The sequence below is a fragment of the Phaenicophaeus curvirostris genome, chromosome 18, assembly GCF_032191515.1.
Source record: "Phaenicophaeus curvirostris isolate KB17595 chromosome 18, BPBGC_Pcur_1.0, whole genome shotgun sequence".
Lineage (NCBI taxonomy): Eukaryota > Metazoa > Chordata > Aves > Cuculiformes > Cuculidae > Phaenicophaeus > Phaenicophaeus curvirostris.
Window position 1 is genome coordinate 8202151 of NC_091409.1, and position 24874 is coordinate 8227024.

The 24874-nt window shown below is 59.5% G+C and overlaps 2 protein-coding genes across 4 annotated transcripts in view; one reads left to right on the forward strand and one right to left on the reverse strand.

The window, feature by feature from the left end:
- The first annotated feature begins 2474 nt into the window (after positions 1-2474).
- On the forward strand, positions 2475-6938 carry PDYN (prodynorphin). Of its 2 annotated transcripts, none has more exons than XM_069871803.1 (3): positions 2475-2580; positions 5576-5723; positions 5971-6938. In XM_069871803.1, exons 2-3 carry the CDS (start codon positions 5595-5597, stop codon positions 6538-6540), a joined length of 699 nt encoding a protein of 232 aa, XP_069727904.1. In that variant the 5' UTR covers positions 2475-2580; positions 5576-5594; the 3' UTR covers positions 6541-6938. The 2 variants fall into 2 exon arrangements, with proteins under 2 accessions (XP_069727904.1, XP_069727903.1); XM_069871802.1 differs by lacking the exon at positions 2475-2580 and adding an exon at positions 4339-4915.
- Positions 6939-8006: 1068 nt separating this feature from the next.
- LOC138728295 (tyrosine-protein phosphatase non-receptor type substrate 1-like) overlaps positions 8007-24874 on the reverse strand; it is a 31401-nt gene continuing 14533 nt past the window's right edge. Inside the window, exons 1-8 of one of the 2 annotated variants that reach the window (XM_069871546.1) lie at positions 20198-20264; positions 13334-13690; positions 12874-13188; positions 12408-12758; positions 12064-12165; positions 11351-11372; positions 10537-10576; positions 8007-9490 (exon numbers count right to left, since the gene is read on the reverse strand). In XM_069871546.1, coding sequence (XP_069727647.1) covers positions 9236-9490; positions 10537-10576; positions 11351-11372; positions 12064-12165; positions 12408-12758; positions 12874-13188; positions 13334-13690; positions 20198-20252 — 1497 coding nt within the window. In that variant the 5' untranslated portion in view covers positions 20253-20264 and the 3' untranslated portion in view covers positions 8007-9235. Of the gene's footprint in view, positions 9491-10536; positions 10577-11350; positions 11373-12063; positions 12166-12407; positions 12759-12873; positions 13189-13333; positions 13691-20197; positions 20265-24874 lie in introns of those variants that run through there. The other variant, XM_069871545.1, reaches the window with a different exon arrangement.

Sequence of the window (24874 nt, forward strand, 5' to 3'; positions counted from 1 at the left end):
CACACTTAGGGATGATTCTCCCATCCCAGGATGGGGAGCTGGGCTCCCTCGCGGCTGCAGAGCCGGAGGTGCTATTGGCTGCCATTAACTCCCACTCGCTTTCGCGGGAGCCTGGCACACTCGCTCAGCCTCCTCCTCCCCAAACCCGCTCTTCGCTCACGGAGTTAAGAAAACTAAACTTTTCTATTAGTGCACATTTCTCTTCCCCAGGTGCTTAATTACCATTGTCCCAGGGAAATGTCAGGCTGACTCAGAGACAAGTTTCCCATTAGGAAGAGACAGATGAATATTAATCAAACATGCTGGTGGGTGAGCTCGCTCCCAGCTCCTTTCCCAGGGGAACCCTGTCACCCCTACGCCTACCGAGACCCCAGCTGCTCCAGGAGGGACCCTCATGCCTGGTTCACACGTAGAAAACAAGAAGATGATGCTGCTCCAGGGACAGGGGAAACTTGACCTCCCTCATGGAGCAAAGGGAATTGGCTTTGAAGAAGGAGCCTTATTAAACAAAGGACTTTTCTCTCTGCCCATGGGGTTTGCTCTGTCTCTAGAAGCGCATCTCCCTCCCGTACAATTAACGTGGGCAGGGAGGAGGCCCCTCTGCTTTCCATGTCCTGGGGCAGCAAACGGCCTTTTGAGGTGATGCTGTTGCTCTCAGCTGGAGATGCAGCGTCCAGATGGAGCCATTTGCCTTGTTAACAGCAGCTCAAACTGGGGAGGCTGGGCTTTAGGGATGGGCTTTATGGGTTTGGGAGGGCGAGATGATAGAAATGATGGGTTTGGTGTAAGGAATGCTCCTCCTCACCATTTCTGTGGTGCCAGCAGGTCCAGTGGTCCCATTAGTAAGGGTTAAACCTGCTGGGGGATGCTTTCAGCTCCTGGCTGAGCTCCTCACATGAGGGTCTCTGGGGGCTTGCAGCTGCTTAGTGTTCTTCTTGGCTTTGTTCAGTGCTTATGCAGCTGAGCCCACAGCAGCGAGGGGCTGTGGCTGCCCCCACGGTGCCTGAGCCTCCATCCCCCCTTCCCACAGCGCTGCCACCTCCCAGGATGGGTCCCACAGGGGACATCTCTGTTGGCCTTAGGGATATGCATGATGCTCTGCCCTTGCCTTGCCCTCAGCCCGTGGCTCTGTTCCCTCGGTCACTCAGTGCTGGCACAGCCCCATCCCAAGTGAGCTAAAATCCACCTCCAAGCAAAGGCCATGGGGTCTCATGTGCTTTCTGGGGAGCAGAGCCTGACACCCCAAACAGGTGCTTATCGAGGTGGCCACCAGCCTTGGGGACAGGGGACCACAAGCAGCTGGTGCAGGTTGCCCTGCTCTCCCAGCCATGGCTGCTGGGTGCCCGGTGAGGGGTCCTGGCCGTGCTGGTGACCCCGGTGCATCTCACCAGCACCGGGAGGGCTCAGCAGGGGTCCAGCAGCCGATGTTCAAGCTGGGGAGAAAGGCAGGTTGCTGGGAAACGTCCCTCTTGAGCTCCGATAAAAATAGCTTCATTTTCAAGGCGAGAGGATGGGCTGCACTGCCAGCAGCATGTGGGGTGTGCTGGGACCTGCAGAGGATGGGACAGGCTGGCCTGGCCCTGTGGGGTCTGTGCTCCGGAGCCCCCGGTCCCGCTCCTCTGTTGGGATGTGGTGGTGGGTGGGCTCTGGGGGTGCCCCACCGCTGCCCACCTTCACTCCCAAACTGGACTTGGAAAGGCTTAAACAGGAATCAGGGCTGAGCAAGGAAGGTGAGGGGGTTCTCTGTCCCCCCTCCCCTGGGCCCCTTTTCCCTTTGCCTCATCTCTTTGGCTTTGCCCCAGGAGGAGGGGGCACAGGGAGAGGGCAACGGGGCAAAACCTGGAGGGTCTGAGCCTTGATGGTGTGGGGGGTTCCCTGCGTGGGCTTTGCTGCATGGATTGGGGGGGAGCAGCCTTTTGCAGGGTAAGAAGACCACCTTCCCTTCCCAATGGCTTCAGTCCAGCTTGCTCCTCTCCCCAGAATCGCCACAACAGTGCCTCTCCCAGCCTGGAGGGTGGAGTGGGGAGTCAGGGCTTCACCCCCTGCTCCTTCTAGGGCAGGATTTGAATTTGGTGCCTGGGGAGGGGGATTCACATCCTCCAACACGCAGCTTGGGGTGAGACGGACCATATTTGGGGCATGTCCTGCATTTGGGGTACGCTTTTCGGCCCTGAGGATGCTCCAACGGGGGTCCCCAAGGGATGCGGCCGGTGGTGGGACAAGCACCGCAGTGTCTGGGACGTCTGGGGGGCTGCAGGGACCCCACCGAGCAGCAGCAGAGCCTGCTCAGGAGGTGGTGAGGATACAGCGGGGCTGATTATTCACAGCTTCCCTCGCCCCGATTGGCTCCACGGCACCGAACGCAGCCGGGCCCCGCTGCAGGAGGAGACTCCGTGGCCATAAAAGCAGGGTGGGAGCCGGTGGGCGGTGAGTCCGGTGGGCACCCCGGGCATCGCCGCAGGGCCACCAGCCTGCGTGGCCTCGCCACCGACGCCGATGATCGGCTCAGCCTGACACCCGTGGACGGACACCCACCATCCACGACCCGGCAAAGCGGGTGCTCATCAGGACGGGGAGCAGGTAGGACTGTTGGGGTCACCGTCCCACTGACATCGCCTGGGCGCAGCTGGGGTATCGCTCCTGCTCACCAAAGAGTGACTGTTCAAACCCCCCGAAAGCAGCTCATGGTGGGGCTTGTGTTATTTAAGGATGGGCTCCCGCCTGGCCACAGGTGCTCCTCTCATCCCTCAAGCGATTTTGTAGTCCAGAGCTTTGCTGGAGTTTGTTTTGATGCTGATGCCACATCTGCCACCACTGTGGTGGGGACAAACCAGGGCTCAAAGGGGCAAAGGAAGCAGGGAGAGAGCACGGGGAGAAGTTTCTGTCTCCCCCACTTGGATCTAGCGGCAGCAGTGGCCACAGTACTGGGTTTGCTCTGATTCTGTTCCAAAAAGTCATTGGGATTTTTAAGAAGCGTTGTCCTGAAGGTGTTTCCAGGTCATTTTTAAAGGTGAGGAAGGGGACGGCTGGAAGGTGATGCTGCTTCACTACCACAAAGCTCTGCAAGGTCCTAACCTGCCTGAGTTAGACCTGAGTGGAAGGAGAGACCGGCTCAGCCTGGGAGAGCGGTTTGCATCGCGCCCTGGCAATAATCACAGGTTAATCAGGACACGAGAGTTGGTCTCTGTCCTGATTCCCCATCCTTCCTTGGGCCACCAAATCTGGAACCAGCTCATGTAATGCAAGGACGCAATCGGGAGCTTTTCCATGCATGAGCAAAGCCGGGGCACAAAAAACACGAGTGGAAATGGGAGAGGGGGACCCCAGCAGATACCTGACACAGGTAGGAGGTTGACCTCGGTGGCTGGACCCATCGTTGCCAGATGCTGCCACAATCCTGCCACGATCCCGAAGGAGAGACAACTCCGGAGCCTCGGGGCTCCTCCAGGTAACACAGGATTGAGCTCTGACGCTGCTTTTCTTCTTCCTCCCTTTCTCTGCTGCTTCTTTTCACTTTTCTCCAAACCCGTTTGTTTTCTTCCCCCTTTTCCTGCCCCAGTTTTTCTAGTCCCCACCTCTCTGGAGGAGCAGGGGGGCCATTTGTGGCTCTGTCTGGATGGGGCACGCGTGCAGCGGGGTGTCCCGGGTGCCCAGGCACGGAGCACCCCTGGCCCCGCTGTGCCTCGGAGAGCCCCTGAGTGCCATAAAGTTCCCGATCCTTCGACCGCCTCGGAGAGCCCCTGAGTGCCATAAAGTTCCCGATCCTTCGACCGCAGCAGGGCACGAGGCTGCCGACAGCAGAGGAGCGTGGCACGGCCAAGGGAGGGGAAGCAGGTGGAAAAAGGAGGGGAAAAAGGTTTTCTGGTGGGGCTGCTAAGAAGCAGCTTGGGAGCTTCATCCCCCTCGGTGCTGCAGCTGGCACCTACCTGTGTGGCTGGAGAGTCCTCGCGTAGCAGCGCAGTCTCGGTGGTGGCAATAAGGGACAGGCACTGTGTCTCGGTGGCGAGGGCTGGCTGGGGTTCTGCCATCTCCGTGCCCATCCTGGGCATCCACCTGCCCTGGTGCCCGTTGCTCTGCTGGAGAGAGGCAAGGTGATGCACTTAGCGCTGGACGGAGCCAGAGGTGCCTGTTGCTCCGCTGGAACAAGGCAGGGTGATGCACTTAGTGCTGGATGGAGCCAGAGGTGCCTGTTGCTCCGCTGGAACAAGGCAGGGTGATGCACTTAGCGCTGCACGGAGCCAGAGGTGCCTGTTGCTCCACTGGAACAAGGCAGGGCGATGCACTTAGTGCTGGATGGAGCCAGAGGTGCCTGTTGCTCCACTGGAACAAGGCAGGGTGATGCACTTAGTGCTGGATGGAGCCAGAGGTGCCTGTTGCTCTGCTGGAACAAGGCAGGGCGATGCACTCAGTGCTGCACGGAGCCAGTGTGCGGTGCAGCTGAGGAATGCAGACAGTTCTGCAGACGATGGTGCAGATAATTCAAATTAAATTTTAATCTAGCATGAATTAATACCGTGGCATTAACATTTCTTCATCAGCACCAATTACGGTACATTAGCAGATACTGCTGAAGAATACAATAGTCTCTAATATGCGTCATTAATGTGTAACAGATCCCTCCGGGTCATGCCTTTCCACCCCAGATAAAAACAGCCAAGAAGCAGGCAGGTGCTTGCTGCCAGTGCTCCCCGTTAGGGTTGGCTCTCACTCCCAGGGCCATCATGGTCCTGGTGGCACTGCAGTCCTGCGGCATCACAGCCAGGGCCAGCACTGGCCCCTCCAGCCTCATCTGGGAGGTTCTGCCCCTCTCCCAGCAACTGCACAATGTGTTCAGCCCTCCCTGGCCTTGTCTGCGGAGGTGAGAGGCTCTGGCATGGCTCCTGGTGGGCTCAAGGATGGTGATCAAGGCTTGCAGGTAGGCTTGAACCACCAATCTAGCTTTTCCCTTCTTCCTCGTGCTGCTCCAGCCCAGCAAAAGTGGTGGTGGGAGGGAGGGGAGCCAGGGCTGCTCCAGCCTGGGGTGCAGCACCTGGGGTGAGGCTGCATGGGGTGACAGCATCCACCACCTCCCTTCTGCTGGCAGCTCCAGTCGTGGTGCTTTTCTTCCCCAAGACCAAGAGGGAGAACCTGTGATTCATCCCCTCCACGCCGTGCAACACGGCAATCAGAATATTGCAGAGAAACACAGCGCTAAAGACAAAAAGGGACTTCTCTTTCCAGAAGTGTGGAAGGAGCAATGGAGGAGATGGGGTGGGTTGGGATGGTGGTACCAGTTCCAGGAACCTCAGTGGCCGCGGGGTCCTGGCTGTAGCTCAGAGCTTGTTCCAAGGACCAGACCGCAGGGTAAGGGATCACATCCAGCAGCATCCCCGCGGGTCACTCCTGTCTCCTCCCTGCCTGGCACCCGGGGGCAGCACCCAGAGGTGAGTTGCAGGCACTGGTCCTGGTGCACGTCCCCAGGAGAAGCCGCACAGGTGGTAGGTGCCCCATGCCAAGGGTGCCTGTGGGGCGACGATGGGCTCCCCGGGGCCGGTGCAGGGAGGGTGACGGCTCTGTGCTCTCTCGCCCTCCCCAGGCAGCGGCTGCGGGGTGAGATGGCACGACGGGCGCTGGCGTTGGCGCTCTGCCTCTCCCTGGCTGCTACGGCATCTGCCGACTGCGCAGCCCAGTGCTCCCTCTGCACAGCCCGGACCCGCAACAGCGAGAGCAGCATCCAGCCCCTGGTAAGTCCCAGCAGCGGGCGCAATGGGCGTGCTCGTGCATGGTCGGCAGGGCTGGGAGCTGACGGGGTGTTGGGCACAGGTACAGGCACCCCAGGGTGCTTGGAACGTGCAACCATCAACTCCTCGCTGAGCTTTGCAGCACGGCGGGTGCAGATCTCCAGGTTTGGGGTGGGAAGAAGGCAGGGGGCATCACCTCGAGAGGCAGGGTGATATCAGCGGGCATCCCACTGTGGCCACTGTCTTGCAGATGTGCCTGCGGGAATGCCAGGGCTCCTCACCACCTGGCCCCGAGTGGGACACATGCAGGAAGGCGCTGGCGCTCCTGGCCCCGCTGGTGGCCGTGGCCGAAGGGACAGACCCATCACCTCAGGAGGCAGAGGAGGACGAGGCTGAGCTGGAGCAGGAGCGGGGTCCCGGTGAGCTGCCGGCACTGGCCAAGCGCTACGGGGGCTTCATGAAGAAGGTGGCCAAGGGGAAGCTGCTCGCCCTGCTGCGCGAGAACGCCCACAGCAAGGGCGGCCTCAGCAAGAAGTCTGGGGGCTTCGGCCGCAAGCCGGGGGAGCGGGCAGCCCCCGAGGACTACCTGGGGCTGTGGCCAGCGGGCGACGGGAGCGAGGAGCCCACGGGCGCTGGGGCCGAGGGGCAGGAGCTGGCAGAGCTGCACAAGCGTTACGGTGGCTTCATGCGCCGGATCCGACCCAAGCTCAAGTGGGACAACCAGAAGCGCTACGGGGGCTTCCTGCGGCGGCAGTTCAAGGTGATCACGCGGTCAGACGAGGACCCCAGTGCCTACTCAGGGGAGGTCTCGGACCTATAGAGCTGGGCATGGGATGGGCAGCACCGCGGTCCCCATGCTGCCAGCCCAGACTGTGCCACCACCATCATCCCCACCCCCTGGTGTGGCCGGCGTCACCCCTACCTCATCCCCTCCATGGATGACGGGTCCCTGTCCCGAGTCATCCCTCTCTGGTTCACCTGCCCATCCCTTAGGGACCCCGTGCCAAGGGGACAGTGCCACCTCTCTGGCTGTGGGTCCAACCTCTGGGCTCCCCCAGGCAAAGCGAGGAGGGGAACACGCATCCTCCACCCTCCCACGGCTGCAGAAGGGCAGCAGGGTCTGGAAACCATCACAGCTGATGTAGGGGGGACAGTGGCCTCTGAGCACTGGCAAGGATGAGCCAGGGCAGGATGAGGCCCTCCAGGCTGGAAGGTGGCCGGAGCAGCCGGCACGGCCGTGGGAGAGGCAGCTGGCTGAGCACCACCCCAACTCCCCTCCCCAAGCGACTTGTGTCCCCCCAATCCCAGCACCCTCCTGGTTCCCCCCTCCACGAAGAACCCCCAGAGGCAGGGTTGGACCCGCACCCCCGCTCCCCCGCAGCCAATAAAAGGCAGATGCCAACAAAGCCGAAGCCGTGCTGGGTGCTGAGCGGTGGCTTTGTCGATGGTCCAGGGCTCCACGGGGCAGATCAAGCCCTTGGCGTGAGGGGACCACGCGCCCAGGGCCTGGAGTGGGGGCTGGGGGCCAGGGGCACCCGAGGCCTGTGGGCAGCACACAGTGGAACCGTCCCCACACCATGGGGGCCAAGGGAACGAGGGACCCCACGACCCCCACTGCTGCTGCCCCCCCAGAGAGGCGGGGTCCCCCCAGCCAAGCAATGGCAGGGCAGGGATGCTCAGTGCAACAGGGCCCCCCCGCTTGCCCCAGGGAATCCCAGCAGCTGCCCTGCCAAGGGCAGTGGCCAAGCTCTCCCCTTCCTGCTCCCACTTTCAGGACAGCGTGACCTCGCTGGCAGCAGCTCTGAGACGAGAAAACCCAGCCTGGGCAGCAAATTCTCTTTTGAACTTCTTCGTTGCTGCCTCCTCCTCCGGGAAGCCTCACGCTGCAGCTCCTGGTGATGAGGCAGAGCCAAGCTGCCTGCTGCGGGGTGGGAAAGGAGAGGAGGTGGCTGCAGAGCACTGGCACACGCTCAAGCTCACCCATAGCCACCCAAGCTGCAGCCAGGACCCAGCCTGCCCGCACCCTGGTACGAGCACCCAAAGAGAAGGAGAGCCCCTCCGACCCTCAGGGTGGGCACCACAGCCCCTACTCCAGCCTCAACCTCCTGCTTCCCCTGCCATCCTCCTCCTCCCCCGCTTTTCTCTCTAGCACCGTGAAGGGGTTGTGCAGGATGAGGCTCCCTCCCCATCACTGCAGGACACAGTCCTACCTCACCCCACCAGGCACCCCCAGTGCTGATGCCCAGGTGACCCCCCCACCCCTGAGCACAGGGCCACGCTGAGGGGTGGGAGCAGCACAGGACTTTTCACTTTTATTATAAAAATACCTTGCAAGCAAAAAAAAACCAAACAAACCCAACCCAAAACAAAACCCCAAACAAACAAAAAACAACAACAACAAAAAATAGGCTGTACAAGCAGTCACAGCGCTCTCAAAGCATCAGCAGCCCCTGGCCCCCTTCCAGCAGCCAGAGGAGCCATAGAAGACACTTGTTCCCCATGGGTGGGCTTGCAGGGAACCTGCCTGGTCCCCCCCCGTACCCCCCTGGCAGAGCTGGGGGGGTCACGTAAGTCTTTTTGGGGTTCAGGGTCTTTACTGAGGCCTCGGTCTTAATTGTGCACATCTTATTCTACTGTTAAGTACACAGCAGCACACCCACGTACAACACAAAACATTGGGGTTTCAGCTCTAAAAATTAACAGTTAGATGTCAAACAGTCAGTGTGTTGCAGGGTACCTGCGGGGAGCTCCCGGGGCACCCCCAGCCCGGCCGGCACGGAGCTGCACGCTTTGTACAAGCCTGGGGCAGCGCTTGTGGGTCCCGGCCCGGGGCAAGGCTGTGTGGAGGAAGATGAGGAGGAGGATGCTCGGTGCCAGGGAGCCATACCTGGAGCCTCCCTGGGCGGCAAGGACAGGGGAAAGCCCACAGCTGGGGTCACCAGCCTTCCCAGCCTCATTGGCCTTGGTGCGAGACCGAGGTCCCACCGAAGGGACACTTGGGAAGAGAGAGGCAGACACTTCAGTCCTTCCTTTAAAGCCAGTTTGGTTTCCAGGCGCCGGCAGCAGGGGAGCCCCAGAAGGCAGCGCGGGGGCACCCACGGGTCCCTGCGGGGTTGGGGCAGCTGCAGACGCTGTGCAAGCCTGGCCAGGCAGTGGCATCCCCGTGGGAGCTGGTGTGGAGGCACTGTCTCCATCTCCTCAGCCTGGCTGGAGCTTCCCGAGGAGCTGCTGCTCCACTGGCTGAGCCTGCTGTGGGCAAACCCCATGCACCGAGCCAGAGCAGCCCCCGGGGCTGTGGGGGACCCTGAAGGGATGGAGCCGGCAGCCCCAAGACCAAGCCACCTCCATATATCAAGTCTTCGCAGACGGGAGCCAACCCCAACAATATTGCGGGCTCCATTTCCACCCTGAATCGTGGGTAGCGGAGCCCCTTGCACTCAGAGCTTCCAAGAAAATCCTCCCAGGCAGGAGCAGGGTGGCTCCCCATAGGGTCCCAGCAGCCGCCGTGGTCCTGCTCATTTCCTCGGGATCTGGACGCTGGCGTACTCGGAGGTGGCCTCCTCAGGGCACGGGGCTGGCCGCTTGGGTGCCTTGCTGAGGTGCACCATGTCCAGGTCGGCGTAGGTGAGGTTGTCGTCGCTGGCGGGCGGGCGGCTGGCCTGGATGCAGGCGTACTCCGACTGCTGGCTCATCTCCACCATCCGTCGGATGGTCTTCCTCTCTTTCTCGAAGTTCAGGTCCGCGTAGGTCAGGTTGTTTGGGTCAGACTCCTGCAGGAGACATCAAGAATTCCTCTGGGAGGACAAACGGGGAGCCCCCAGTGCCCACCCCAAAGCCAATCCTGCTGCAGCTCGACCTGGGACAGCTTGGTCGCTGCTTGTACAGAGGGAACGATGCCAGCAGCCAGCTGGGACAAGCCCACAGCGATACTTTACCCCATGCTCTGCCTCCAAATCACCAGCCACCACACCAGCGACAGGCTTCAGAGCCACCACAGCAGCCACCCCACCCCAGTAGGACTGGGCAGGGGCCAGGCTGCCCAGCGATGCCCACGCAGGAGCTGGCAGAGGCTGGGTGGGACAGACAGATTGCTGCTGATCACGACTTTGCTCGTAACTGTGTCACGAAATGCAAAAATAACTCCACAAATAGCCAGGGATGGCTATGGCACAGCTGGTTCTCCAGGCAGCACAACCCCAGGCTTCCCTAGGGGGAGGAGGAGGAGGAAGACAGAGGACGAAGGCAGAAAAGATGCTGGGAAGCAGCTACCCCATCCTTGGGACAGCTTCTCCTCCCTCTCCAGCCACAGTGTGGAGACACTGAGGCGTTTCACAGGGGAACCACCACCCTCCACTGGAGACACAGAGGTGTTTCATGCAGAAGCCACCACCACCCTCCACTGGAGACACAGAGGTGTTTCATGCAGAAGCCACCACCACCCTCCACTGGAGACATCGAGGTGTTTCATGCAGAAGCCACCACCACCCTCCACTGGAGACACAGAGGTGTTTCATGCAGAAGCCACCACCACCCTCCACTGGAGACATCGAGGTGTTTCATGCAGAAGCCACCACCACCCTCCACTGGAGACACAGAGGTGTTTCATGCAGAAGCCACCACCACCCTCCACTGGAGACATCGAGGTGTTTCATGCAGGAGCCACCACCACCCTCCACTGGAGACACAGAGGTGTTTCATGCAGAAGCCACCACCACCCTCCACTGGAGACATCGAGGTGTTTCATGCAGGAGCCACCACCACCTCTGGTGCCTCCCGACTTCTCTCCCTCCTTAGGTCCCGGGGCTGAGCAACACACCTGAGTAGTGGCCTCGCTGCTCTTCTCCGGTTCGTGTAACCTGAAAGGGGGAACAAACCCAATCAGATCGAGTGTCCCATTGCCTCTTCCCCAGTGAAGGAGAAGCCGGGGGCGGGGGGATATGTGTGTTCAGAGACAAAACAAGGTCCTTGCAGCAGCCTCAAGCAGGATAAGTCCTCACCAAGCGAGCCTTTGTATAGAAATGTGTAGAATTGTTTGGGCTGGAAAAGACCTTTAAGCTCAGTGAGTTCAACCGTTAACTCAACTGCCCACTCCATCACCCAACTGCGCCCCCAAGCACCACATCCACACAGCTTTTAAACCCCTCCAGGGATGGGGGCTCCACCGCTACCTGGGGAAGCCTCTGTCAGGGCCCGAGAACCCTTCCCATGAAGGAATATTTCCTAATATCCAGCCTAATCCTTCCCTGGTACAACTTGAGGCCATTTGCCCTCGTCCCATCACTTGTCACTTGGGAGATGAGACCAGCAACCACCTCACCACAACCCCCCCCCCAGCTCTGTTGCCTTCCCCTGGACACCCTCCAGCACCTCAATGTCTTTCTTTAAAGACATTTGCTCACATGCTGGTCCAGCTACCCCTCTGCAGGCTGGAGAGCTGGTTCCCACCCACTTGTTTGGTACAAGACCACTACAGGGGCAGAATCACAACTGGGGGATCAGTAGAGCCTGGGCTCATGTCTTCCCTTTCACAACAAGCTTTTGAGAATCCAGCTCCACCCCAATTCCAAGGGACCCTGTTTGCAGGCTGGAGGGTGCATGGGTTACTCTGACCAGATGAGATCAACACTTACCTAGCAGATGGCGAGCTTTTACCTGCCAGAAGAGAAATAGTTTAGGAATGAAACAGTTCAGGAAACAACATAAAACCCCTGCATCCCAGGCACGCGAGCCCGCACGCAGAGCCTGCTGCAAGAGCCCACACACAGCTTCCCCGAGGCAAGCGCCTGCCGTGTTCTGGAGGTTCGCTCTGTTTCAAAGAGCATCCCAAGCTGGAAGAGAGCCACAAGGCTCATCAAGTCCAGCTCCTGTCCCTGCACAGGACAACCCCAACATTCATGCTGTGGGTCTGAGGGCGTTGGCCAAACGCTTCTGGACTATCGTCAGGCTTGGTGCCATGAGTGCTTCCCTGGGAGCTGTTCAGGGCTCCACCACCCTCTGGGGAAAGAACCTTCTCCTAACGCCCAACTTAACCCTCCCCTGGTGCCTCTTCCTGCCATTCCCTCAAGGTGTTTCCCGCAGAACTGTTCCTGGCAGAGAGGAGGAGGTGGGGGGGTCAAACACTTGAGGCACAAGGAACAACAAGCACGTTTGACTCTGCTCCTGGCAGGCGTTGGCACACAGCGGCAACCAGGCAGAGCTTTCCCTGCAGCCTGCGAACAACCCGGTCAGCTCTACTCCATCCTCCCCTTTGGCCTGGAGCCACATAGCCAAGCAGTGATGCGAGAAAGAGAGAGAAGGGAGTCAGGAGCAGGTTATTCCCTGCCGCGCACTTGGGTTTCCTTACCCTTGCTCTGCTTTGCCCGGATGAGGTAAAGAATTGCAGCCACCAGCAGCGCCAGCACAGTGCAGACCACTCCCACCACGATATAGATGGGGAGCAAATTGTCTGAAATATGAATGAAAAAGGTCACCACAAGCCTGAAAACGCTGGTGCTGACCAAGTCCCTGCCGCCTTCCAGCTGGGGTTGGCGTGGTGATGCCTGAAGCACCAAGAACCACAGCTCAGGACCTGCCAGCATCGCTCAGCCTGCAATATGGGGATTTTGTGTCCTCTGTGAGACTTTGAGCTTTCCCAGGGGATGCATCCTAAAGTCTCCCCAGCAGGGACTGCATCCCAGCAGCTCTCACCGTAAGGTGTCTGGAACAGGTCGCTCTGTCCCCCCTTGGCCAGGGCGCTGATCCACAGCAGAGCCGTCTCGCTGACGGGGGCCTGGCCATCGTGCACCACCTGGCAGGTGAACGCAGAGCCGTTCTTCTCCTCCGTTGCTTGGACCTCCAAAAGGCTCCTCAGCTTGAACAAACCCTGCGGCGTCTCCACTGGCTTGGAGAGTTTCTCCACCTTCACCTCCGTCCTGTTCTCCAGCCAGGTGACATCCACATCTCCCGGGTAAAACCCCTCCACGTCGCAGGTGAAGATGACGGTCTCGTTCACCTCAACAGGGCTCCGTGAGTCAGTGGCCACACGGACACTGGGGGGAACTGGGAAGAGAAGCAGCTCCTGGTGCCGGGCCTCCCCCGGCTCCGCTGCCCACAGGGTGCCCTGTCCCCACCCCGGCACCTGGACACCCCGAGCACCGTTTCCCCCCAGCCTCACCTCGCAGGGCATCGCGGAGCTGGAACATCCCCGTCAGTGGGTCCGTCAGCGTGGGGTGCTGCACCTTGCAGGAGAGGTTGGAGCGCAAGTCGTCGCGCTGCAGCGTCAGCATCACCGTGCTGGACATGTTGTAGGAGGATTTTGTCTGTGCTGGGGTGATCTGGGGCTGCTGAGCCGAGATGGAGGCCTTGTCCTTGAACCATTTCACCGTGATTTCTTCGGGAAAGAACCCTCCAGACACACAGGTGAAAGGCACCGATTCCCCCGGCGCCACTCTGCGCCCGGGTCCAGACACGACTGGGCGTGTGGGTTTGGCTGCGGGGAGAAGCGCAGGGTCAGCCCCGGCTCTGCCGCCCCCGCGGGACCCTCTCCTGGCACCTGAGCCCCGAGCAGAGCCCACCGGGTGGGGTGGGATGGGGTCACTGGTTCCCCCGGGAGCTGCTCTGGGAGCCCCACTCACCACGCACAGACACCTCCGTGCCCTTTCCACGCTGAAACTCCTCTTCACCCTTCAGCCTATTACGGAACTTCACACAGTAATAGGTGCCGGCATCCTCGGGCTGCACATCCGTGATGTGGATGCTGAAGTCCGTGTCGGACCCATTCTCTGCCCTTGTCACACGGGGGGAGGAGCCCGTCTGATCATAAACAGTGACCCCACTGTCCTTGCCCTTCAGCCACCTCACGGGGCCAGCAGGACCGTCTCCTGATATGGTGCAGGTCAGGGTGATCGTCTGCCCCGCTGCCACCGTCACCGGATCCTGGAGCTGCTGCACCTTGAAGTCCTTGAAATCCTGACCCACCTGGGCATCCGCACCTGGGGAAAAACACAGACCCAATCTCACCTTGCACAGCACACCTAGCCTGGCTCTCGGTGCCCTCTCTGGCTGCTGGATGGGCTGAGCACCCCACTTTGGGTAGCGGGGACTAGGGACGATAGGGCTGTGCCAGCACTGAGGAGCCTGGGAGAAGAGCTGCAGTCACGGCAGCGGGCACAGCCCTCAGCCCGCGGGTCGCAGCAGCAGAGCCAGCTAGAGCTGTGCTGGACAGACACATGTCACACTGTACAGCTAAAACACGGAGCAGATCCCTGCCGGCATGCTGTGCCGCCTCCCACAGCCGCTCGCCTTTGTCAGTCAGGAGGAAACGAGGGCACAGAATAGAAGGTGCTCCAAAAACGAGCTGCCTTTGCAGATCTGAGATCACATTTTCCGCACCGAATCTGTCCCATTTCTCGCCTTGAATCCAAGCCCCGATGGAGCACAGACCTTGGCCAAAGCAGACAGACGTCACTCCTGCTTGTCACCGACAGAGGAGAGCAGTCCCTTTCGAAGCATCTCGGCAAAGAGCTCCTTGCTCCGGGGTGTCACCTCTCCACACTGCAAGCTCTGGTGCCCAGCGACCCCTGCCAGGGCACCCCCAGCTGCCAATGTTCCTTCTCGCATGTGTGGTCAGGCAGGGGGCAATTCCTGAGGTCTCCAGGGCTCTGCTCGCCCTGCCAGCAATAAAATCCACTTCGGAGGGTCCTGCAGCCAGAGCTGGCAGGGACCGGGGGTCCAAGCTCGCTGTCGTGCAGGGGAGAGGCAGCAGGAGCCCCACGGGAACTGCAGTGCTGCTGCTCCCTCAATGCAGCTGGAGAGGAGAGACGGCCACCTCCTATTCATGCAGCTCCTCGAGGGGTTAATTCTGGGAACGCTTGCCAAGCCAAACAGTTCTTGTGACTGAATTGAATGAGATTTCAGTACAGGCCGTTGCTTAAAGGAACATTCTTAAATAACCAAGAGAACTGCTTAAATCCACCTGCTGCGGACCCAGAGCTGGCAAGTGGCACAGAGGATGCACAGAGGATCGGTGTCACAACCGCACGGAGCCCATCGTGTTTGAGCTGGTAACTCCTGCTGCAGCAGCGCTGGGAGCGCATGGACCAGCCTTGCGGGTGGCAGCTGCACCCCGCACCTTTCACACCAGAAAAACCCAGGGCAGCAACAAGACCTGGCACCCACGCAGCCCCCACCATGCCCAGGATGGGACAGGACCCCTTGGCTGGATGCTCCTGGGAGGCTCTACTGTAGCACGAGCTGCTCTGACCCCTCCAAGTCCCGATTGGCTCCCACAGAACCTGGAGAGGATTTTTGGCAGCTGTTAATCCCTTCTGACTTCCAGCAGTATTTGATGCACCCACAGATGTTCTCACTGCCTGCACAATTACTTTATCTCCATAGCCAGAGTTCCCAGGAGTGGAGATTCTCCAGATGCCTCAAGTTAAAGATGTTTTGCCCAGGACGCTAGTGTGCTTCATCCCCAGCACAGGCCAACGCTCACAGCCAAAATCTTCAGGCTTGGGTGTTTCCCTTCAAATCCGTGGCAGCAGCACTCGTAACACATGAGTTTGTCCCAGACAACAAGCACGGAAGGACAGAAACCTAGTTTGTGCCACATCCTAGGGCATCATCCAGGCTGAGCCTCATTTTTCTGCATGAGCAGCAGCAGCCTGGGCTTCTGCACAGTGAGCCGGTGGTGCTGGGGCAACACTCAAATGTGGGAACAGCCCTGGAGCAGAACTTCTGCCCTCGGTGAGGGCTTGTGCACCCCATGTGCAGATGCACAGCGGTGACACAGAGCGCAGAGCCTGTGCTGCTGCTGTGGCATCTCCTGAGCTTCCCCATCATCTGCTGCCCTCAGACCTTTTGCAAGAAGTGGTTGAGAAACGCACAGAGGAAGTTTAAAAGCACGGAAGCATCATCCGCCTCTTGCCAAGCCCCTGCGTGGGGATGTGACCCAGCCAAGGGGTCTGGCACCCCCAGCACGGACTCCTCAGCCCCTTCGAGCACCCAGCGTGACTGTGATGCTCATTGCTCACCCCACCCCATCAGCAAACAAAGCCCAAGACGCCTCATTGCTCATTAGCGGGTGGCCTCACAACACAGCAAGGGCTGTGGGAAGTCGGGGGCCAGGAGCCAGGGCCCCTTCCCACCACAGGAGCTCTGTGCCCAGTGATGAAGCATCACTTGCTGCTCCCCTCTGCCATCCTGTATCCCCTCAAGGGTCCCTTTGCCAGGAAGAGCTGCCCTGCTCAGAGGGGCCAGCGCTGCCCCGCACCGCCCAGCCTGCACCAGCCAAGCACTTCCTCTTCATCCTCCCTCTCTCCATCTGTCCGTCTCTCCGCAAAGCACGCGCTGTACCGGAGAGGAGAGAGATGGGGAAAGCATCTGCTTTGGGGTCCTGGAGCTGACCCCAGCGCTGCAGCGTGGTCAGCGGGAGCAGCACAAGCATCGTTCAGCTCCAAGGCACGTTCAGCTCCATCGCAGCCCTGGGATGTCAGAGCAGCATCCACAAAAGCAGCGGGCAGTTAACCTGGATGCAGCCGGACCTGATGCTCAGTGGGAGCTGTAGCTCACCACTACCTCAGCAGAAGGCTCCTGCCTTCCCAGGTTCGTGGGGATTTGCTTTTGCAGGCAGCAGGGCTGCCCCTCCAAGAGCCCCTGTTTGCAGCCGGGCTGCAGATGATCCGTGTGCATCTCTCGCATCGCCAAGCCCACGTCACCGCCTCGCCAGGCAGCGGCGTGCGAGCAGCCTGCCCGCTCCCCGTGCCGAGGGATGTGCAGACAAGGGGTGTTTGCTCTTGTCCAGCCTGAGCCGCCGCAGCGAGGCCCCTGTCGCACGGGACTTTGCTCCCAGAGCAGCCAGGGAACAAAGGGCTCCATGCTGCCTGCCAGGAGGCTTCGCTGCAGCTCTCGGCCTCTCCATCATTGCAGAAACCACTGCGTGGTCTCTCAAATCGGGCTAAAATGTAGCTTTTAGCTTATTTTTCCACGTGTCCCGTTGTGAGCCACCACACTGCTTTAGAGGCTTTCACACACAGCTCTGTTTGGCCAGTGCTCTTCAGATCCCTGCACGCAGGGCTTGCAGATCTATTTATACCTGAGCTCCAGCCACGATTGTGCCACGTTAGCACCACGCTGCCTTAGCGAGACCCGCTCGCACCTCCCAGCCCAGGAGCAGGAGTCCCAGACAGACCACCCAGCTCCTCTGCCTGCACGCAACCCTTCACCAGCACCAACCCACCGTGTTCTCAGAAACACCGACAAAGTCCCACAGCAGCAGGCAGAGCGATGCCCCCACCCCCGGCGATGGGAAACACAAAGGGGAAGTTGACAGAAAACCCCACAATATGAAAAAAAAAGTAAAGTTTCCACTGAAGCTCCTTTCCTCCCTTCCCCCTGAACACAGCTTCTCCTCACACCCAGCAGATGATGTCTCTCCTCCTTCCCCTTTCTGGGTGCTTGTGTCAAGAAGCAGCAGGGCTGGGAGCCCGGCCAAGCCCCCTCCCAGCAGGGATTTGCGAGCCCCGTATGCTCATGATGTGCTGGAGCACCAGGACTGGCACACATCAGGGTTCTTTGTGCTACAAACACATGGGAGACACCGAACTTCTCTCTACAAGCACCAGTTCAATGCAAACTTGCTTCCCACCTGCACATTCACAGAACCAGCCGACAACACGATTTGCTCAGCCTCCAATTTCAAACCAGCTAGAGAGAGAGCAGAATCCCTTCGCCACCGAGACCAAGGGGAGTTTAGGTGCTCTGACCCTCTAATCTGCTCTATCCTACACTCCGGAATTAGCAAAGGCTTTTAGAGCCCTAAAACTCATCACCTGACAGTCCCCACGTAGGTAGGAGCCCCAGAGCGCTCCCAGCCTGGAGAGGAGGCACAAGCACAGCAGCCGTGCTGTGCCTGGTCTAGCAGAGCCTCCCTCCTCTTCTTCAGTTTAATTTGAGAGCAAAACAATCCCTGGCTCTCCTGCTGCGGTGCAAGTTTCCCATCTCGGTGACACATTGCTTTCCGTATTCCACCTTTTGAAGCGTTTGATACCGAACAGATTGCAAGGGGCCGGGGTTTCATTCAGGAGAGGCTGCTTGGATGCTTGCTGGTAAAAATAGCTCGGTTTCCTTCTGAAGGAGCCGGGTAAGGAGCTCCAGGATGGTGAGGAGAGGGCGGTGCGCTCCAGAATTCGACGTGCAGCTGGTCCTCGGCATCCGCAGCCCCACGGTCACTCGCTGAAGGAATGGACCCATGAGCAAAAGAAGCCCCAGAATAATCCTCCTGGAATTTCACCTGCAGCAAAACCGCCCACAGGGGAAAATAACAGGTGCTGCCTATAAAAAGGGCCTGGAATCTGCAGTTCAGGGCAAGGCAAGAAGAGAGACCCAGGAGTGCTATGAAGATCCCAGAGGGGCTCAGGGACATTAAAGGCCACACTGGACATACGTGACATCAGAAGACGCCTCAGATCACATGCAGACACCATTTGTGAGCTTCCCTCCTACAGCATTAGGAGAACTCCAGCTTGAAAGCCAATTTGAAAGCCAAGGCCCCCCAACCAAACAGATTTCCTCTTTAGCGGAGGTACCAGGATGCGCAGCCGAAAACCTCCACTGAGAAGCGGTGGAGGAAGGGTTCTGCATGGCACAGATTTTGCTGTTTGGCTTCCCAGCATCTCTTTGCCCTCCAGGAAGATCTTCTGGAGGACCTTCTCTTTCGCTCGTGCAGAAGCCAGGGCCAGCTCTTCTGGAGTTCAGGCTTAGTCTGAGCCATGACCCAGGAGCGGTTCACCAAATGGTAAAGATCACAGAATCATTTGGTTGGAAAAGAGCTTTGAGATCAACACCAGCCTTACCTGCCCACCACTGAACCAAATCACCTGCCCATCTTTTAAACCTCTTCAGGGACAGGGACTCCACCACCGCCCTGGGCAGCCGTGGTCTGTGCCCAAGAACCCTTTCCATGAAGGAATATTTCCTAATATCCAGTCTAAACCCGCTCCAGCAGAACTTGAGGCCGTTTCCTCTCATCCCATCACTTCTTAGTTGGGAGATCTGTGTGCGTGCGCCTGAAATTAGAGATGTAAAGCACTCTGCAACCCAGGGCGTTCTGTCCCAGGATGGTTCTCTCTTGATGGCTAGCTTGGGAAAATGGGGTTCCTACTCCAAGGCCACGTTTAATTAAGCTCAGGAGCTTTGTTTGAGCTGTTCTTTTGTGGCAGGGAATTGCAGCGGTTCACTGAGAAGCTGCACTCGCTGCCAAAGCCTTCTTGGCTTCCAGCAACCGGGAGTTTTCAGCTTGGGGCCAACACTTCTCAGTTGTGATCAGGCAACTCAAAGCAAGGAGTTTTGTGCTGAAAGCATTTGCTTTCTGCTCAAGTTTGTGCTTAACTCTCTGCCCAAGTAAAGCTTCCACAGTAAATACTTCCAACAGGCCTGGAAAGGCATGGTTTTCCTCAACATGGGATGGCGTTTTACCCATGGAGGAGCCTATTTGTAATGGGATCTGACTGGAAAAGGTGGAATTGGGACAGGCAGCAAGGTGCTCCTGAGCATTGCCCCAAGCCCCATCCCTCCCCAGGGACACTGAGCGCTGGGCAAGGAGGAGAGCGATTCCTTAGCTGGATGACCCCAGACAAACAGCACCGAAAGAAAACCTCCTAGAAAGGAAACCTCCTTGAAAGCAGCAGCCACCACAGGGCTTCGTTCCTGGTGGGGTGAGAAACTTCTCCCTACGAGCGAGGGAAGGGAAACAGCCAGGGAGCGGCGCACGCTTTTATCGACCCCTCTCACGCTGCGTTCCCCAAGCTTTTAGAGGGGACTGGTGGAGCCGTGAGCCCCAAGGAGGGCTGGGGCACCCGGGGAGCTGGAAAAAGGAGCCCAGGGCTCTTGTGGCCGGTGCTCGCAGGAGGGCTGGGTGGTGCAAGGCACATGGGAGGATGGTGCAACCCCACTGCTCGGGTGCTCAACAGTTGGGTAGAGCCGCAAAACCAGCGCACTGCCAGGGGTAAAGCAGAGGGGTAGCCAGAAAAAGAAGTTTTAGGCAGGCTGGAGCCTCCCCTTACCCGCTCTGCCATCCGGGCAGCCTCTGAGTGGGAATTTTGGCTGCTTGCAGAGATTTGCCTCTCCCGTCGCTGGCGGGGGGTGCCAGCAAATGGGTGGAAACAACATGCCTCTTCACGTCCCTGCTCAGTTCCCTTGTCTGGCTGGGAAGGGGAATGTCTGCCTGCCTTCAAGTTTGCTCCTGGAGGAGCCGCCGAGCCAGGAGGGCCCTGTGGAACTGCCGCGCTCTAGGTCATCGCGGAGAAAGGTCAAACACCAACCGTGCGCGGCGAGACGGCATCATGTCGCGTACCGGAGGTGTGTGGCGGAGGATGGAGGGAAATGGAGAGGGAAAAAATGCCAAAACATCCTATAGGATCCATGGGGAAAGCAACTCCCACCCCCCCCAATAACCCAAAGGAGCAGCAGGAGGGGTGCAGGTCGCACCCTTGGCTTACCTGGCAGGGCGAGCAGCAGCAGGCAGGTCAGTGGCCACGGGGGAAGTGGCTCCATCCTCGGGTGGCTCTGGGGAGCAGAGATTAGAGCGGGGTTCGGCGCTTTATTTTTTTTTAAATACGCAAAAAAAAAAAAATAAAGCAAAAAACCCCAAAAGCAGGGGAAAAAAAAACCAAAAACAAATAAAACCAAACCAGAATTGCAGAATTGCAGCTGGAGAAGGAGGAAATCGCCCTTCTCAGCCCCAAAATGAGGAAGGAGCGAGCCCGGCACACGGACCCGCGGGTCCGCAGCCCCGGAGCCGCCCCCGCCGCGCCGCCTCCCGCCGTTGCCGTGGTACCGGGGCGGGATGGGGCCGGCCCCCGAGCACCGACACCCCCCCCCTTCCCCTCCCCTCGGCCCCGAGCAGCCGCTTTCCCGGCGCTGGGGGCTGCGGCGGCCGGCCCGGAGCGAGCTCGGGGCTGGAAGGTCACCCCGGCGCGCTCCGAGACTTAAGGTGGGCTGGAGGAGACGGGCAGCGGCATCCCTCCTCCCCCAGGACCCGCATCCCTTCCCCCTCCCCACCCCGGACCCGGCATCGCACCCCCCTGAGACTCGAATCCATCCTCCCGCAAGGACCTGGCATCCCACCCTAGAACCTCCAGGACGCAGCATCCCAACTCCCGGGATCAGCATCCATCCCCACTCCCCGCCTGGCATCCGTTCCCCTGGGACCAGCACCCCCACCTCCTCACACAAGGATTGGGACCGCAAATCCCACCAACACCCCCCCTCTGCAGCCCCCCCTTCCCTTTCCACCAGGATCTGGGGCCCAGCATTCCCTCCCCGGCCAGCTCCGGTGCCATCATCCCCTTCACCTGGTCCAGGACCAGTGCCCAGCATCCACATCCCCTCTCCCTGCCCTGGGAGCCAGCATCCACCCTCAAGGATGCTGGCAATGCCACCCTGGGACCAGGGGGTCAGCATCATCCCCACCCCAGGACCAGTGCTGCTTTTGCCCCCCCAAAAGAGCAGTGCCCAGGCTGCCCAGGGAGGGGGTTGAGTCACCTTCCCTGGAGGGGTTTAAGGGACAGGTGGATGAGGCGCTGAGGGACATGGTTTAGTGTTTGTTGGGAATGGTTGGACTCGATGATCCGATGGGTCTTTTCCAACCTGGTGATTCTATGATTCCTCCCCCCGAGGCCCAGTATCCCTCCAGCAGGCAGAATGCAGGATGCAGCTGGGGCAGAGGAAGGATGGTTGAGTGGCCCCAGCGCTGCACGAGGGTCCCCTCGCCTGCCGCAGGCTTCCTGTGCCACAGCCCCGCGCCCCTGTGCTGGAGGTGGGGGCAGAGCACAAGGATGCTCCTGAGCACATGGGATGTTTTGTGCCGCTCAAGGCCAGCGTCCGAGCCAGGAGAGCCCGTGGCAGGGTGCAAGGGGCATTTTGGAGGTGCTCACAGGCCGGCTGAGCTCATGGGGGTCAGAATGAGCAAGGAGAGGGCTCTGGTGCAGCCCAGGCAGCTGCTGGAGCGGGGGATGCAGAGGGAGAGGAGATACCTGCACCCCGCTGGGACTCCTTGAGCTACACCCTGAGGGCATCTCCTGAGATCCAGGGGAACAGGCGTAGTGGGAGCCTGTCCTAGGGGAAAGGACAGGAGCCTGCACAGGGAGAGGCAGCAGCTCAAGGACAAGGCAGCTGCAGTGGGAGAAGAGAGGAAGTAGCGTCTGGATGTGAATATCCATGGGACATGTGTCCCTGCACTGTCTAGCTTCTCCCTGACACGAAGTCCCTCCCAGGGGAGGCACAAGGACACGTCCTCCGCTGTCTGAATCCTGCTGCGAGTTCACCCACCACCCACAGGCTCTTGGGTAGGACCAGGACAGGGACCAGCTTGCTCCCCTGTGAGCTGCCTGGGCACAGTCACCTGCAGCCAGACGCGATGCTGTCAGGTCCTGAGCCCCCCCGGCTTTCCCCTCTGCCTGCCCAGGTCAGGATACAACCCGCTGCAGACAGGAGCCAAGCACCCAGCACCCCCAGGCAGCACCCAGCATCCCCCACAGCATCCCCAGCAGCACGGATCGTACCCAACTACTCTCCCACACCTCAGGGTCCCAAGGGCAGCGGTGGGTGCAGGGCTGTGATGTGCCAGGGGTCCAGCTCTCAGCTCCCTCCTCCCTCCCTGGCAGCCGCTGGGGCTGTCGGCTTTATTTAGAGCTTCGCACAAACAAACAGCGAAGCTATCTGAAGTGACTTGGCACCATCAATCTGCACACGGCGCCAGCCTGCGCGTGTTCCCGTCCCCGCCAGCCTCCCCCTCGGCCCCAGCTACACCCGTGTGCTGCATCCAGGCTTTATGGAGCTCACTTTACTGTTGGGAGCTGGGACCAGGCTCCCCAGGCACCTGCGCTGCCTCTCCCTCTGGGACCCCCCCAGGGCAGCTGGAGCTGCACTTGGGCACCTCAGCCAGTGCTGCTCCTGCTGCAAAATAATCACAAAATGGTTTGTGATGGAAGCAAATTCAAAGCCCATCCATACCACACCCCGCCATGGGCAGGGACACCTCCCACTGGATCAGGGGCTCCAAGCCCCATCCAACCTGGCCTTGAACCCCTCCAGGGATGGGGCAGCCACCACTGCTCTGGGCAACCTGCTCCAGGACCTCTTCACCCTCACAGCAAAACATTTCTTCCAAAGATCTCATCCAAATCTCCCCCATTTCAGCTGAAAACCATTCACCCCATCCTATCCCTGCCCTCCCTGATTCAGAGCCCCTCCCCAGCTTTTCTGGAGCCCCTTTCAGTGCTGGAAGCTGCTCTAAGGTCTCCTCAGAGCCTTCTCTTCTCCAGGCTGAACAACCTCAACTTCCCCAGCCTGACCTCACAGCAGAGCTGCTCCAGCTCTCAGATCATCTCCATGGCCTCTCCTGGATTGATTCTAACAGATCTGGGTCTTTCCTATATTGAGGACTTGGTGGCGAGTGCTGCTCCCGGGGAGCCCAGCACAGCCACTGCTTTTATTTTCCCTTCGCAGTGCTGACCAGGGCGCGAGGAAGCAGCAGGGACCCAGGGGAGCCATTGAGTTTGGCCTTTAGCACACGCAGCATAGTACAGAAATAAAGAATTTCTTTGCACGGGGATGGGACAAGGGGATTAGCAGAGAGTGTGGGAACCTTGCAGCCATTCTGCCACAAGCTGTGTATCCCACCCAGAGTCTGGGAGCAGCATCGGTAGGGTGAGTGGGTGCCAAGCAAGAAGGAAGGTGCTGAGGACACCAGGGAGAAGAGGAACAACGCATGAAGAACAGTGGTGGCTGCCCCATCCCTGGAGGTGCTCAAGGCCAGGCTGGATGGAGCTTAGAGCAACCTGATCTAGCAGGAGGTGTCCCTGCCCATGGCAGGGGGTGAGACTGGATGGGCTTTGAGGTCCCTTGCAACTCAAACCATTCTGTGATTCTATCACATGCTGTATCCATTCACAGGCACTTTCCTGGTTATTTTTAAATGGAAACACAGTTCCTGGAGCCCTGGCTGGCTGCAGCCTGTCTGGGCTGTTCTCCCGCTCGGCGTTGAAGGTTCAGACAACCTGTTTTGAGGCGATTACAAAGCGGAGACAGCCCGTACGCAAGCAGCCGCCGCAGAGCGCTTGGGAATGAAAGTTAGAGCTTAAAAAAGCTCTGCAAGAGAAGGTACCACGGCAGAGCAGATGGTGCAGCGTGAGCTTCCCGGGAAGAGCTGCTATTGCTCCCCATTAGGAAGCATATGGGCAGGCTCAGCTGCCTCCCCTCCTGCCCACGGCCCTTCCACTCGGCATCGAACGCAGTGGGGTTTGGGGGAGCCACCCTGGGACAGGAGCCCCTGCCCTGCAGACAAGCAATGAACCTGGGGGAGAGGAGTCTCCTGCAGACGCCCGAGGTGCGTAGGGATGCGGTGTTTCAGGAGGCACAGCAGCATCAACAGGAGCTTCCTTCTGCACCAAACACCCACGGCGAGCAGGAGGCTGCTGCGCTGCTTGGCAGGGCGGGCAGCGCTGCCAGACTCCCCATGCTGCCAGCGGGCAGCGATCGCTCTTGCAGCATCTTCATCCTTCAGCTCAAAACCACTGCTCCTGCAGGGATGAGTTTGGAGGCCTGGGAGCTGCATAGCAGCTGGCGTGGGGGGACCAGGACAGCATTTCAAGAGAGTTTTTCAAGAATGGGTTGATTTTCACAGCTTTGAGGCACAGGGAGGAACTTGCATCATGCTGCCAGCGCCCGTTTGGGGAAGGCATGTGCCCCAGCCGGTCTGGGCCAGGCTCACCCAGCCCTGCAGGTCTGGGTGCTGGAGGGGAAGCTGGGCAAAGCAGGGCAAAGGCTCCGGCCAGAGCTGCCGCTGCTCCCAGCGGGGCCCAGGGTGCCTTTGCATTTCCCCTTTTCGGCTGGGCAGCTCTGTGTGGGCAGCAGGACTGGCTGAGCAAGTGCCTCCTTCCTCAGAAGGAGGAAGAAAGGATCCTTCACAGCCAGAAAGAGGTCCAAGTCCAGAAAAGCCCCCAAAAAGACCCTTCTGGCTGAGTCCAGGAGCATCCAAGAGGGCCAATTACAGTCTCGCCAGGGTGATCCCAGCTGCAAGTCTTGCAGCACTGGTTTTGCACAGACTGCTCTTTCATCCCCTAATTAGCAGCCTGTCTGATCCCCTCCCAGCAGCGAGGGCCCACGGGGACAGC